This window comes from Dendrobium catenatum, unplaced genomic scaffold (assembly GCF_001605985.2).
Source record: "Dendrobium catenatum unplaced genomic scaffold, ASM160598v2 fragScaff_scaffold_1520, whole genome shotgun sequence".
Classification (NCBI taxonomy): Eukaryota; Viridiplantae; Streptophyta; class Magnoliopsida; order Asparagales; family Orchidaceae; genus Dendrobium; species Dendrobium catenatum.
This window is the reverse complement of record NW_021319982.1, coordinates 1,584,334-1,601,377: the sequence shown is the minus strand read 5'-3', so window position 1 is coordinate 1,601,377 and position 17,044 is coordinate 1,584,334. Positions and strand designations below refer to the sequence as shown.

The following is a 17,044-nucleotide window of genomic DNA, read 5'->3' as shown; positions in this document are numbered from 1 at the left end:
GTATCGTATTCTTTTTTTTGGAAATTGTCCTGTAAGATGGGTTTTGGTTATGCAAGCTTGTTTCTTTTTAATATATTGAGTGGGTTTTGTGAGATGGAAGTGGAAATTATATGGAGATTTGGGGTTTTGGTAGTGGGTGATTTATGGCGAGTGGCCGAGTGGGTTTTTGTGCTCTTATTCAGGAAAAAAGTAGTTTGTTTTGCAGAATGAGCTCTGAACTTGTCTTATGCTAGAATTTTCTCTCTTTTGGAGTTTTCCTCATCGATTGAAGAGTAGGTGTCGGCTGTTCTGAATGGAATTTAGGGCTTATGTTCTTACTTGAATTTTCTACTTATAATGTTTTAAGATTCTGAAACCTAAGGAATTGGTTTGGTTCCTTTGTTGGAGTTTGCATCATTCTATTTGTCGAGGAGATTTGAGATGGGGACTTACATTAGTTGAGTTTTGAGAATTAATACGGATTTTACATATTAAATGCTCAAATTCTTCTATTTTGGAAAGAATGTTCTGTTGATTGCCCATTTGGTGAGATGCAAATACTTAATTTAGTGATTCACTTATTTACTTTATTATTTCTTAATTATATTCTGAAATGAACATATTTTGGATTGTTCAAAGAGTTTGTGGAAACTATGATCTGAGTTTTATTTCAAACTTGGAAGTTTTAGGAGCTTATATAGAAACGAATTTGACATTAGCACTGAAATGCCAAAAACAAACTTCATCTTTGATTGAACTCTGATAGGATATAAAAGTTTTATTGAGTGGGGCTCGTTTTGAAAAACTGCTGGGTGCCTCATTTCTTACCATCACCTGCTGTATCTATTATCATGAATTACATTTTATGATTTTGTCCTAAATGTGAGGAAATGTGGATGTTATATTGTATAAAATTAATTTTTTGTTTGTTTAGGGTTTAGTGTGTTACTAGGTTTTGTCATGTTTTCTAAGCTATAGGTCCTCCTTACGATTCTTGCCATTCTTTGTTTTTGTTGTAGCATATGGTTTAATAGGCATATGCTGTGTTTTGTTTGCTGCAAATTTGTTGTGCCTAGTTCATTGCTTGAGTATGCGTGTCTGTGTTAAATTAAAAAATAAATAAATTTTGGTGCAAAGCATGTAGACTTAAGCCTTTTAATTTGGTTTTCTATCATGATAATAACATTAGTATTAACATTGATGCGAATCCATTGATAGGAAAGGAATAAATGGTGATTCTAGTTTGCTGGCAACTCCAGAAATTTGGTGAGAGCGAGAGGGAGAGAGGTATAAAAACTCAGATTAGAAGAAGGTTGACCCATTCTCATTCATATTCTGCTGTCTCCAAATAAAAATTATTTATAGAAAAACAAGATTACTAAAGACTCAATAAGAGATATTAAGTACTTGATAACACAAACTCAATCCAGATTCGACTCTAGCTATATTGTATAATTATTTGTTTAATACCCATTAACCTATTATGGATCCCTGAGTTTACCCAACCATTCAAATCGACCTTGCTTTCAAGGTTGAAGAAATACAAGAAAAAATAGATAGACGGATGTGGCTAGAGTTGGACCAAGGTGATGATGTGGATGAGAGGTTTAGGTGTGAGCAAAGTTAATGTTGAATATGGCTGGAGACATCAGTGAAATACTGAAATGTGATAGTGAGATTTGGTACAACCAGAGATCTTGAAGGATTTTTGGATCTGGATGTGGGAGTAGCAGATTGAATGAGATCCGTGATGCAACGATGATCAATTGTCGGATGAATGATGTTGGATCTTGCATTGGGATCTTGAGGTCGGATGGGTTGATTGATGATGGTGATTAGGTTTGAATTGAAGGTGAAGACGTGCAGATTAGAGGTGGAGCTGTCTTGGAGAATGGGAGCTAGCAATGGAGATCTTGGATGGAGTTGTATTTGGAGGGTCTTAATTTTTCTGTTTTTCTTTTAATGCTTGCTGGGGCAATTGGAGGCAGAGTGAGCAGCGATGTTGGTGGAAGAGCAAACAATTATGATAGATGGAGAGCAGTGATAAAGATTTATTTTTCTTCTTGTTTTTGGTAAAATAAAGGTGGAGAGCTGTTCATGAAGCGAATTTGGTGTGACGTGGAATCGAAGCAGCTGGAACAGTGGCTAAGTATCTAGTGGCAAGGCTCAACGAGCAGACCATTTATTTGAACCCATTTCTAGGTGAGGGATAAAAGGCGATTCTAGTTCGCCAGCAATACCAGAAATTGGGTGGGGGAGAGAGAAAGGTATCATAACTCATGTTAAAAGATGCTCAACTCATCTTCATTCAAATTGAGGCTATTTATAGAAAAGCAAGAATATTGAAGACTCTATAAACACATATTAAGTATCTAGTAACCTAAACTTAACTCATACTATATATTACAATTATTTAATAGAACTCAGGTTAGTAGAAGCTTACTCATTCTCATTCATACCCTAAAATCTCCAAATAGAGACTATTTATAAAAAAAATAAGACTACTAAAAACTCAAGAAGCCCCTATTAAGTGCCTAATAATCCAAACTCAACCCAATTTATCTATTATAAATTTGTAACTATTAACCCACTATCATATTATGGAGGTCCCTAAAAAACTTTTGATCGAATGACTCATGATGAGCTTAATTTCTATAATTGATGGGATATACATATTATTTAGCAGTTGAGGATTTGTAGTTGATGCCTCTTTTTTAATGGTTGATATTTATGGTAATCTCATTCCTAGGTTTAGATAAAAGTAAGATCTGTGAAAGGGCTTTTAGATTGAGCCTATAAGAACTTAAATTAATGAGCAATTTTTGTTTCACTCTAGCAAGATATGATGCTTAATTAGAAATTGGGTGTTACAGTATAAACGTACCTAACTTTAGCTTATTGATTTCTTAAATTATGCTTTTTAAATACACAAAACAAACGTTTTAATTGTTTAATACAGCTATGAAACAGTGGATTCCATTTTATTCTTTTTGCAATGCTTTCTTCCTTCTTAAATTCTGACTACCAAAAAGATTGTCAGAAAGCCATGCATTATGGTCAATTTATTTGGGTGGGCTATGAGTTTTTTCACATGAATTACTATTTAGTAGATTTGTTGATCGAATTCTTTTAACAGACTCGACAAGTGAATCATTTCCATAGATGAGAAGAGCAACATAAGATTTGTACAAACTACAAACAGCAGTGTGTTAACTGGGTTCTCTTAAGCAGTCGGCATCAACTAATTAATGAATTTTATGGAATTTGGGTTCATGTTGCGAAGAAAACAAAGGATATAAGTTCAGTGGGTGAGATTTCACCTTTAGTTAATAGTATTCTATGGTTCATGGTACATTATCAATGCATTGCAGAACAAAAAAGTATAGTTGAAGCTGATAATGACCTGAAATGAAAGGAAGGTTGATGTTTTGGCCGTGGTCGGGGATTTGAAAGTTTAATTTATATTTTAGGTTTTAATGGAACTAGTGGCTCAAAATATGAAATATTTTTTTGGCATTGCGGTTATGTATTGAGACTTGGAAGGTGATTATTGAATTAAGGGCGAGACATCCTGCATAAGATAACATGCATTTAATTTTTGTTCTTCATCATAAAAGTCTAATACTATCCTCATCTTCGTCCTTACATGAAGAAAAAAGAAATTACCGAATAATCATATCAAGAAACTTCCAACAGTTAGAAGGTGAAGGAAGGTTCTCAGTGTTGATGGCTGAATATATCCCAAACAGCAAACTTCTTAACTAGCATTTTGTGTAGCATGATATGTTATCTTGAACTATATGTTTTACGTTCTTGTTTTATATTTTCCAAACATGAGTTTTCCGGTTTACTTTTCGTGCCATATTTTTTTTTATTTCTTTTGCACATTCTTTATGATTAGAAATAGTATATATGATGTTGCATTCCATGGTTTTGCTTAGGGGTTGTTTGTTTTGAATAAGAAGGGTGTAAATTATTCCATGTGTAAGGATTTTGAAAATATTGATGTTTGACTTGAAGTAAAAGAAATGCAGAGTATAGTTTTGAAGTATTTGGAAGTCACATTTTATTTCAATTTTGGTGTATTTGAAAATTGTTAGATTTGACTAACTTTCAAATACATTGTGATTTTTTTTGCCATTACTGCCGCCATTGCCAGTTGGCCCGTGCTAACTGCCATCACCAAAATCACCTATGTCGGCCATCGTGAGCTGTTAGTTGCCAACCAATGCTGCCATCTTCCACTCACACCACCTCCACCGTTTGTGGCTGCGACCACTAGGTGTGTCAATTCAGGTCAACGGGTCGGGTTCTGGTTGAATCCGTAATTGACCCGGTGCTATTTGACACGACCCGAACTCGACCCATTTTTGCAAACGGGTCAGAAAATGTAACCTGGACCCGACCCGCTGGGTTGTCGGGTTGATACAATTCGACACAAAAATGGGCTGCGGAGTGCGAAGGTAGGCGCGCGTGGGAAGTCTGGGGACTGCGGCCTCGTGCCAGGTAAGGGCGTCCGCGTGGATCTCGTGTCGGCGCCGCACATGGGGACTGCGGAGCAGCGAAGGCGCGTGTGCCCTCATGGGGACTAGCGGACTACGGAGGTGCCGCGGGCCGCACCTGGGGACTGCTGAGGTGCGCCGCGTGGTCCGTGGGGACTGGCAGACTGCGGAGGTGGGGGCGTGGCCGTGTGGGGAGCTAGTTCCCTTGGGCGTTGGGAGTCCAAAGGTGGGCTCGTGCGGTCGTGCCGGACTGCGGTAAGCAGGCTAGGGCGGAACCGCGGAAGCGAGAAGCCGGCTAGGCTGGGCTAACAGACCAGGACCCGGGTCAACTTCAGGTTGATTTCGGGTTCCGGGTCAACCCGAACCCGACCCATTTTTTCAAACTGGTCAAATATCCGAACCTGAACCCGACCCGTTTGTTAACCGGGTCGACCCGAACCCGGATTTTTCTGAGTCGGGTCCGGGTCGTGTTTCGGGTCGTGTCAAAAATTGACACCCCTAGCGACCACTCTCTATTGTTTTCATCCTTCGACTACCGTCATCAGCATTGCTGTCGGCCACTGACCACCACCATCATTGAGCTTTACACTGCAATCATTTGACTTCAAGCCAAACAAAAAAAAGTAATCACCTACTTTTATTTTACTTTTTACACTCATCCAAAATTTAAACATTGTTTTTTGGAGTTATTCAAGACTGTAGCAAAGTACATTATCTTTAATAGACACCATTTCGACCGTCCGTCTAATATGATAATTAAGAAATGATATTATTAGAGGGATTGTTGGAGTGAGGTCTATTGAAGATGATATAATTGAAAATAGACTTATGTGATTTAGATATATACAAAGAATGATAAAAAATGTACTGAAGTTATGAGTAGATAAAACTTGTGTCAAGGGATTAGGGAAGAGAATGGACAGGCCTAACCGCCTAAGGTTGCATGGATAAAAGTTGTTCAAAATGATTTACGAAGAATAGGTTTAACACCCTAGGCACCACTTAGCATAAATAAATAAAAAATGATGATTCATAAAGACGAACCCAATTGGTTTGAATGAGTCTAATGATCATGATGGAGTTGGTAAAGCTAGTTTATTTAAAATAAAGATTATGTAGAAATGTTTAGAAAAAATGTTCAAATTCAAGTAACTTGATACATGCAATCTCTTTGACCTTTTCTCCAACCCATTTAACTTTCTGAATACATAGAATATTTATCTTTCTATGTTTCATTAGTTCTATTAATTTGTCTATAAGAATACCTATATTTCAATTTCCTATCCCATTTTTATAGCTGTTAAGTTCTTGGATTCTTGTAACTAATTTTTTTAGATTTAGACAAATCATTACTTTTTCATCATATTTGAATTTCACGGATCTTTTTCCCATCTACAATAGCTTTATAGTTACCATAATTAACCATGAGTTTCTTTAGACCTAAACATAATAGAAAGGCCAATCACATCTTTCTTGCTTGAAATCCCATATCTAAAATGATGCATATTTGTAGACCCATTGATTGATGAGTTATATATAAACTCAGCCCCAATTAGTTGTATATATCGAACATTGTAATGGATCACTTAAACTTCTATCAACTCCTTTAGTTTACCATTATTTTGTTGATGATAAGGAAAATTTTAATTGAATTATCATTTTTTCATAAAGCTTCCTAGGTAGCACTGATAAAATATCACATCATAATTTTAGTTAATTCATGCCATTTAACTACCTCCCTCAAATGTAACGGATAGTTTTTTACTTAAAAAAAAAAGAAGAAATTATTTCATTTGATAAAATCAAGTTAGATGACAAGGGTAAAATTATAATTCTTGAAATTAGTCGTAATCCTAGCATGAAATTTATCCTAACATTTTCCTAGTATTTATAAGAAATAGATAAGTGATTATGAACTCCAATATTATTTCTTTTAACGTTATCTAGTTGACAAGTTTTACATTCTGATACTGTTCTTGCTATGCCTCTTTTTAAACTTTGTCAGTAATATCTTTTTTTTTTTTAGATAGTTTTACCACTATCAGAGCAAATGCAATTCTCGAATAATTTTATTTCTCAAGAAAAAAATCAGGAGTATACACCAATGAGTTTCCTGAAAATGGTTGTGCGCTCTATTTATTGCATGCTTTATATTGTTAGATGCTTTCATTTATAGGTAGTGGTAGAGTTAGAAAAATTTCTTTAGTGGAGACTTAGAAATTACATTTTTATTATTAGAAACTTCAAATAGCTTATTTTTATTAATATATATTTATTATTTAATATGAATTAAAATTTATGCATGCCCCCTTATGCCCTCTCTTAAATCTGCCTTTGTTTATAGTGATGTGTTGTTCTTTTGTCATTTAACTGTATTTTGTTCTATTTTTTAGCTCTATGATGCTGGTTTCTTGCAGTTGTAATCAAGTATATTATGCTTCATATACTGTAATATCTGGTATTCCTATCTGAACAGTAACATATTGAGTTCATTCAGGTTTACAAGATATTTTCTGCATATTGGGTTATGTTTCTGCTAATAGCTCGCTGCGGAAGCATGCCATTGTTTTGACGAATGCGAAGAAGGAGAATACACTTCTGCCTTATATTTCTCCAAATGGTTCTCCCCGGCCATTTATTCCACTGCTTGCACCTTCTCCTTTGGCACCATTTATGAACAGTACTGCACCAAAACTATCAGGTAGCACTGGAAGAAAATCATTTGTAGTTTTGCAGATTACTTATTTTAATTGCTAGTTCCTATGAAATTATATCAGGTTTGCTTAATTTCTGTAGGGCGATGCGGGCTAAACTTCAGTGTTATCAATGATTTGATGAAAACAACCGCAGTTGATTGCTTGACTTCATTCGCTCCTTTGTTGGCCAATGTGATTTGTTGCCCTCAGTTGCATGCTACCCTTGATATCCTTTTAGGCCAATCAAGCAAGCAAACGGGAATGCTTGCCCTTGATTCAAGGCATGCAAACTATTGCCTATCAGATGTTCTGCAGATTTTAGGAAGTCAGGGAGCCAGTTTAGAGCTTCAGCAAATTTGTTCAATTTATCCATCTAATCTTAGTGAAGGTTCTTGCCCTGTTAGTGATGTTAATGGGGTTGAAAGTGCTATTGACTCCTCTAAATTCCTTGCTGCATGCAAAAAAGTTGACCCGGTGAATGAGTGCTGCAGCAAAGTATGTCAGACCGCTATTCTTGATGCTGCTGAGAAGATTTCCATGAGAGGTGGAGCCTTAACGAGGATGGGAATAACAAAGAATTTGGCAGATAAAGCATCAAGTGTTGATGATTGTAGAAGTATTGCCCTCAGATGGTTATCAAGTAGGCTTGACACACTTTCTGCTACAAAAGTACTTCGAAGGGTATCCAACTGTAATGTCAATGGAGGTAGGATTACATGTAGTGCTGCTATTTGGCACTTTTTGACAGCTGATTCATGATGCGATGAATTTATGGCCTTGTGCAAAATTTATTTTGTTTAATTGTGAAATTGATTTGATTGACTTCGTTTGTGACGACTTTCTAACTGCTTCTTAAAACAGCTTTTTAGTAAAAAATTAAAATATTTTAACTAAAAAACGATTTTAAGAAGAAGTAAGAAAGCTGTCCCAAATGAAGCCTGAGTTAGACAAAAATCTATAGATTGTGAACAGTCTCTACCTCTTTCATCATTCTCACATTACTGCATATGGGTTTTATTTGTTATTTGCTAGTTTTTTTTCTTTTTTAACTTTGGGTATGTTGTTCAGATGCTCTTGGATGTGCACGATACTCAACTTCTTAAAGTAACGCATTTATTTTATTTTCTTTGCCACAGTTTGTCCGCTTGTCTTCCCAGATACCAAAAATATTGCTAAAGAATGCGGAAATAAGATAAAAAACCATACTACATGCTGCCATGCTGTGAATAAATATGTAGCTCACTTGCAGAAACAAAGCTTCATAACCAATTTGCAAGCAGTGGATTGCGCTTCAAAACTGGCTCTGCATTTGCAAAATGCTAATGTTAGCACCGACGTTTACAGACTCTGTCAAATCACTCTGAAAGATTTTTCTCTCCAAGGTTAGTGAAATTGAACATTAAGGAAGATAATATAAATGCTTGGACTCTTAGGAATTATGGTATACTCTCGGTGCAAGAGACTCTTAACTAAGGCTTCGTTTGGGATGATTTTTTTATTGCTTCTTAAAATAGTTTTTTAATAAAAAATAAAGTTTTTTACTAGAAAGCTGCTTTAAGAAGTAATAAGAAAGTCGTTCCAAACGAAGCCTAAGACAAAGTTGATTCATGCAACCTTAGTATTATAAATTTCCAAACAACTTCTTGTCATTATTGGAACCTGTGATCTTGGGGTCATAATGGAGCCATTAAACCGCTACTTTTAAGAACTGTTTTCATAATTTGTGAAATGTTTCTGTTTATATCGGCTAATTATTTTTTGCAGCTTTTGACTCAATAAGTTTAAGTGATTTGCTAATGATTTTTCTTCTTCTTTTCCTTTGCTATGGATGGTTGATTGCTCAAATTGCATGATTGAATGCAGTCGGATCTCAAGGTAAGATAATCATCTTAAGCTTAGTATCATTTGAAATTCTTTCTAGTGACAAACCATAACAAGTGGTTTGCTGGCACCTCAATCCTTTCATATTTATTACTACAATACTACCACATCTAGAGATGCCTTGTTATAAATGGCACAAAGCACTTCTATATGTATGATATTGTATTAGCTTTTTCATTTAGCTATTTCCATACCATTTATTGGAACCAATCAAACGGGCATATTAAATAATCAGAAGTACAGATGATGACCTGGTTGGATGCATAGAGATGGAGTTTCTTAAACTGCTTACATAATCTTTAATGAGTATTATCATTTTTTCATCAGAAATTGCATGGTGGAAAATATTAAAGTGTACCTAATCACGTATGACACTATGCTGCTATGCGACTTACTGAATTTATTTATCATTTTAAGTATATATATATATATATAAAAGCAGAGATAGGTCTTTGCATCATATGAATGAAACTACTGTTGTGTTATGGTGTTGGAATTATCCATTTTAAAAAAATAAGGAAGCAACAGTGGCATGTGGAATTCCTACTTATGCTGATACCTGTCCCAATTTGCGGGCTTTGAGTTTCGGTGGTGGCATGCAAGTTTTTTGCTTTGCGCTTATCCTGTTACATACTGTTTGATTTGAAAGGAATTGCATAGGTAGGCCGTAGGCGGCATGGGTTTGACGGAATTAGCATGTATGATCTATGTCTGCTGCTATTCCATGAATTTGGCAGTTCAAATTTAGTTTTTAATGATAAAATTGATGATTTCATATTACAATTGTGAATAGTTTATAAATAGTGGTTTTAAGTTGAGAAAGATCCTATGCCAACCATATTTATTAATCTTGGTTACAAAGAGTCTATAAATAGTGGTTTTAAACATATAACTCACAATTTTTGGCTTGAATAAAGTTTCTCTTTTTTATTTTTCAATCTTTTGAGTGCCTTAGATGGTTTGGTCACATAAAACGACGGCCTTCCAATGACTCAGTTAGGAAAATAGAGGTATTAGATTAGACTTATGTTAAGAAAGGTAGAGGTAGATCTAAAAAGACTTGGTTAGAAAATATTAGAAAAAATATGTCTTTATTAGATTTAAACAAGAATTTGGCATTTAATAGGACACAAAGGAAAAAAAATTCATGTAGCCGACCCCACGTAGGTAGAGCAAAGGCTTGATGTTATTGTTGTTGTTGTTGAATCTTGTTAGCTCTAAACTATGGTTCAAGTGAGACTACTTGATTATGGTGAAAGCCATCTTCTTGTACAGGTGTGAGGCCTAGTTTTATATTTATTGGGTTATTTCTTTCTTTATCTATTTTTTATACATAATTTGTTATTGGCTAATTTAGTGCTTTGATTATATTAAAAATATAAATTTATGGAAATGAATTCATTTGCTTGCTGATTTTATTTATTTTCAAATTCTTGCTAAATTTTTTTTATATTTACTATTATTTCACTGTCAATTTGGCTTAAACTCTACTGTCACTTATCTTCATTTAAAGGAAGAAAGTTGCTTGTATAATTAATAACTTGTGATATATGAATCCTCTGCTTTCCTTTATATGAAAGCATATTAAATGTCATATTACTTACATCAGGAAGCCTAACCTTAATTCATCCTAGATTAAATTTGTACCAGAGCTTTAGTTTTTCATAATATCCCTTAAAAATAGGGCTGATCATTAGGGCATTTTAACATAGTTCGAAAGGCATGGAATTTTAACAACTTTACAAATAAATTGGTTGAACTGCTGAACAAGAAAAATCAAATATTTGATGACATTAATCCAACTGAAATATGAATTTGATAATTTGAAACCTAATCGAGTTCATTGATGTGAACTTGAAGTAGATTACAATCACAATGATGAAGCAATTCATTTGAATGTTAATTTTGATAGGAGGTAGTGCAATCAACTTCATTGACAATTCATGGTCTTTATTGATGATATTTATGGAAATTATTTATGTAAAAAAATAGATATAGGTAATGGCATAACAATAAATATTAAAGTGGAAGTGTCTCCCTATAATGCTTAAATTGATCCTAATGCTATTATTGATTAGTTATTGGATGTAAATAATTTCCTTGAATGCTAAACTATGTGTGATGAGTGATTAATGTGATTTGCAAAAATGAAATTAATTGTTCAAGCTAAAATTTAGCGGATGAGTATAGAGATGTTTGGAAGGGAACATATTATCACATGGGTTGAAATGAAATAATAATTAAAAGAATAATATTTTCCGTTCATGAATAGATTGATTTCTTGATGAATTTGATTCATTAAAAAATTGCATTAAATACGTGCACACTTTAGAAGAATTATTGTTGCGTTATGAGATCATTGAAGGCCCTAAAACAACACTGTGGGTTTATGTCTAATTTGATAGTTGATATCATGGAAAAATGATGCACCTGACCACATTTTATGACCCAAGCATATTTTTCAATTTGCATTATATTTTGAGTAAATTTAAAATTCACTGTTTCTAGGAGAGTTGATACATATTATGAGAGTGCATCATTTTGTTAAAAATAATCAAGTTTAGTTGTTTGCTCTTACTGCATCCAAGAGAAGTAATATTATAGTCAATAAGGATATCAAAGTCCGAATATATCATGTCAAAACATATATTACACTGGACTTGATAGATAGTATAGAAAGAAATAGTAACGTAGCTATACCTCATATTAAAAAGAGGGTAACAAAGTAGTTTAACTGATCCTTGACCCCTTGGATAATAGAAGTTATGCTTGACTAAAGGTCTCCGAGCAAGGTGTATTTTTAAATTCTGCTTCTGGCCGCCTAGCAATAGACAAGGTCGGCAATGTTTTGCTAATCTTGTAATAAGTAAGAATAAGTAGTATCACCTTTTGCACAATTAGGCTAAAGAATCATTTGCATCTAAATTTGAGCCTCAGTTTTTATGAAGGCATGAGAATAAATGAAATCCATTTCACAGATTAAAATCTTACTAAAAGTTTAAATTCTTCAAATGAAATCCATTTCTAAAAAAAAAAAAAAAACCAAAATCCATCCACATTCACAACAATTTGGCGAGGATGAGGAATTGAAGAATAATTCAGCTTGCAAAGAATAAATGTCTTGTTAAATGTATTGCCACAATTCATTATCAATTGATTTTTTGCCAGTAGAGATGTGGCGCATGCCCTCTAACGAAGTGGTTTTGTCCCAAAATAGCACCGCTATATTATAGTCACGACCAAAGCCCGTATTCCCTAATGGTTAAAAACCCCTTTAAGTAATAAATTATAGGACGCTCGATAAGATGTAAAGCTCTTTGTCAGCTAAGGTTGCCTTAAATTCACCCCCTTAGACCCTTGGACGACACAACCTATAGTTGCTGACAATGATCCTTCTCTTAGGTTTTTTTGACTATATTCTCTGACTAAGTAGATTAGGGACCATGATAGCCCGGAACGACAGAATTATGGAATCTTGATCGGGTCCGTCATCATTCCCCCATCATTTGCTTTAAATATATGGTGAAAAATTTCAAGTCATAAACTCCAAAATTATTGATATAATAATAGACTAGGAATTTGATCTTATGAAAATTAATATATTTTTTCCCTGATTTTATTTATTTCGATATTCTTCCTGATATTCTTGGATATTTATGATTATTTGGTTATCAATTGGACTCAAACTCTACGAACGCTTATTTTCATTTAAAGAAAATAACTTCTTGATATAATTTATAACTTAAATGTGAATCCTCTTTTTTCTTTTTTTTTTAAATTTATACTTGTAATATGTGAATATTTTATTTTCTTTTGCATGATAGCATGCTCCACATCATCTTAGTTACATTTGTATATCACTTACTGAATTTTTTTGTATATATGGTGAATTTTATGCAAATGGTTTACACGGAGTAAAGTTTAAAAAAAGGAGAATGCCTGGTCCTTTTACCTTGCTAAGCTTCTTATTGCTGACCTTGAATTGTGTTTTGTAATTTCGTCTTTTAATTTCAAAAGAGGGATTTGGAACTCTTTATATAAACTACTTTATAAGCTTACTCACTAATAGAAGCAATAAACAACCTAGTGGTCACTCTATGACAAAATAACAAGCTTTCCAACTCTTTTTAAATTTCTTAAGTGGTGCTCTTTCCAGATCTGACTAGGCTTTATCTATTTCTACAGAATCTGGATGTCTCCTGCCAAGTTTGCCTTCAGATGCAACACTTGACCCTTCTACTGGGATCAGCTTCACTTGTGATCTGAATGACAATATCGCAGCTCCGTGGCCCTCTGCTTTTCAGTCACCTTCAACTTCCTGCAATAAATGTATGCTTTTTTATTTGTTATTCAAAAGTTGTTCAAGTTCTTAGTTTTACTGACTTTGTCTGGTTTGCAAAATTATAGAGCATCTATGCTGCCCTTAATAACTCTGGTATCACTGAAAGAAAATAAGTGTCAGGACCTGCTACCTTGTTACCTTTACGATGCTTGAATATAATTACATGTATACTGCATATATTTTTGTTAAAAATTCTTCTTTTAATTATTTGAGTAAACAAAATCATTATTAGGTTAACATTAGAATCTTCGACTGTTTTTTTGTTTTTTTCTGAGAGTTAATAAGCTTAATCCAAATGATTGATAAGGTGTTGGCTATGTTGATGATAAATTTCTGAATTAATATCTGAATAAAATTACTGGAACCGTAAATAATGTTGTATGTATTCCTGCCATGATAATACAATTCCTTTATGTCAAAATTTTTAATCTTTTGTTTGCTTCCATGATCATTACACATCACAGAATTCATGCTTGTGTAAATCCTGAGATGCTGGACATCATTGTTATACAAAGTCTACATTTCTATTCTGCCTTTCCTGCGGTGGAAGTTTTTCTTGTTCCTATCATGATGATGTTATAGTGGGTTTTCTTGTAAATTTTGTTCTGGCCAGAATTGATGTAGCATAATGAAATTCAAACAATTTTGTGCAAAGATATCGTGGAAACCAGTCATTTAGGATAATCTTCTTGATAGGTAATGCCGCTACATCCACCACTTAACAGAGAAGAGATATAAGAAACCAGCATTTAATATAGAGATCTACTAGTAGCAATCTGTTCATAAAATTCGAACTTTCCCTGGACTGAATATGTGCTCTAAAAAATATCTGCCCATGTTAAGGTTAAAAGTTTTTATGCGTGTAATGCTCCATTGTTTCCTTATTATAGCGCTATAACTGAAATTTTCTTATAGTATATATCAAGGTTTAAAATTGCACAATTGGTATTAAGACATTTTTTGTTTGTAAGGCGGGGCATAAGCCTTAAGCAGTTTTGAGGTGTAAGCCTTAAAATAAAAAAATTGAGTAAAGTGAAAAGAAATGTTAAAAGCAATTTTCAATATAATACCCAAATAATATGTTGAAAGATGATAATTTCTATTGAACTATGAAGCGACAAGTTGACATATATATGAAACAAAAAATTGTACAAGACGTAAAGTGGAAAATAATAAATTGTGCGAAATAGAATTGAAACCCAAATATTAGAAAAGCAAAATAACATAAAATAAAAGAATTGCATATAAGTATTATATAACATCAAGTTCAACTCCAAATTCCTTCTTTCAAGTTCCCTACTCAACCACATTTAATTCTTTAAGAAAGATGTGATAGTTGTCGACAACTCAGAAATCATCTGTATTTTTATCACTGATGGAGGCCTTTATTTGAGGAGACGTCATAACAAATTGGTCACTCTCCTGCCTCATCCTGTGAAGTCCAATGCCCACAATATGCTTCTTCATTTATTTAAGTCATCTTCATCTTTCATAACTGTTTTTCATCAAAATAAAGATGAGAGTAATACTCCCAAATTTTTAGAGGATGTGGTGGTAGTGTGTAGCTTTCAAGTGATCCCCGACGTCGATTACAATAGTGGTGGTTGTGGCGAAGGAGGATGGATAGAGGTCGAGGCATTCGGTTGGAGGTCGAGGTAATTGATAGAAAGTTGTTGTGACTCGGGGATGCATGAAGGCGTAATTTGTTTGGGCTTTAGTTTAGGATTTAAGTAAGTTTATATATATATATATATATAGGCGTACGCCTCATACCAGCAAGGCGAGGCTCGACCGTCTCAAGATCAGGGCTCTCTCATCAGACTTGACGAAGCAGCTAAAGCGTTCATAGAAAAGATTCGAGCACTGACAGCTCGAGGTGTTTTTCACCTGCCCAATGTGTTTAGAGCGCGAGGCCCTAAGGAAAGCTTCTTATTGATCATTATGCACCTTTCTTGTACCCTGTGGAGGCGTCGAGGTGTGTAATCAAAATAAGGTATGTGTAGTTTGCAAATATGTGGGCTTTGCGGGTGCTACGGAAGGCTGTGATTGCGATATTTTTAGGGCTTTTACGCTTTTGAGAAGGGCTCTAGGCATTCTTCACGCATAACGACTAACCAACTAGTAAAACACCGGCAACCTCCTACAATTACATACCTCACCACGATCAGTACAATATAACACTATATTATAATATATATATATATATATATATATTATATATATATATTATTATATTATATATAATTATATATATATAATATATATATATCATAATATATATATATATATAATAATTTTTATATATATTATATATTATTATATGGGTGTCAATATTTGACACAACGAAAACCCGACCCGGGAAAATTCGGGTTGGACCCGACCCGATTCAAAACGGGTTCATGTTCGGGTTTCCAAAAATTGACCCGTTTGAAAACGAGTCGGAGTTCGGGTTGACCCGACGGGTGTCGGGTCAACCCGCGAAACCCGTTGAATTTAAAATTTTTCATTTTTCAAATCCCGCCCCTGCCCGAATCGGCGAATCCCGCGTGAGGACCGGTCCGGCTTCCCCCCGCTGGCGCGTGACGTTGCCAGCGGTCTGGCTGCCCGAGGCGCTGCCGCTTCGTGAAACCCCCGCGACCCGCGGACGCGGAACGCATGCGGATCCCCGCCCCAGGGCCCTGTCCGATTCCCGCCCCGCGCAGCGGCGCTGCTGAAACTGATCGCGAATCCCGCCCCCGGCGCTGCGAATCGATCGCGAATCCCGCCCCGGTGTCCGAATCCGATCGTGAATCGCCGCGTGACCGCATCCCGTTCTCGTGACCGCTGCTCCCTGGCCTGCGTGTCCGCGGGTCGGGTCGGGTTGACCCGAACCCGAAGCGGGTCGGGTTCGGGTTGAACCCGATTAGTGCCAGGTCATTTCCGGGTTCGACCCGAACCCGACCCGGTGACCCGAAATTGACACCCCTACTATATATATATATATATTATTATAATTATATTAGTATATATATATATATATATATATATATATATATATATACATATATATATGTGTGCGTGTGTGTGCGCGTGCGTGCGTGCAAGAGAGCAGCTATTCAACATACATTCTTGATATGTGTACAAGAGAGTAGTTCTCATATTTGGGTAGCATTGCTGATTTTGCAAAATAATTTATTAAGGCTAAAAAAATGAAGTGTATTCCTTAGTTTATAGGCTTATTGTATTGCATTAACTTTGTCAGTTGCCACTGCTATAGTGAAGAGAGTATTTTCTATAACGAAAATTATTAAACATCGATTACGCACTAAATTGTGTGATGACTAGCTCATCGATTGTCTAGTGTTATATATTGAGAAAGAAGTATTTGACTTGATTTCAAATGAAGTTGTAATACAATATTATCAGCAAATGCAAAATAGAGTGCTAAGCTTGTAATTTTTTATTTAATAATTATAATGCAATATAAGATTTTGTTTTGAATTTTGTCTTATATATATATTTTTATTTTTGTATGTCCCCCGCCTCCCAAGAGTTAAGGCCGGTTCCGACTCTGAATAGCATACTAGTATTAATATATTTGGAGCGAAGAAACTCCAAATTTCTATAAAATAATTGTTCCACCTACCAATATAAGATGTCCACAA

The 17,044-nt window shown here is 34.9% G+C and overlaps 1 protein-coding gene across 1 annotated transcript in view; it reads left to right on the top strand.

Annotated features, from left to right (window-relative positions):
- Window positions 1-17,044, top strand: part of LOC110093637 (uncharacterized GPI-anchored protein At1g61900) — a 31,853-nt gene that overhangs the window by 470 nt on the left and 14,339 nt on the right. The window contains exons 2-6 of the mRNA XM_020818585.2: window positions 6,979-7,182; window positions 7,278-7,883; window positions 8,314-8,559; window positions 9,041-9,052; window positions 13,244-13,387. Of these exons, the coding sequence (XP_020674244.1) occupies window positions 6,979-7,182; window positions 7,278-7,883; window positions 8,314-8,559; window positions 9,041-9,052; window positions 13,244-13,387 (1,212 nt within the window). The remainder of the gene's footprint in view (window positions 1-6,978; window positions 7,183-7,277; window positions 7,884-8,313; window positions 8,560-9,040; window positions 9,053-13,243; window positions 13,388-17,044) is intronic.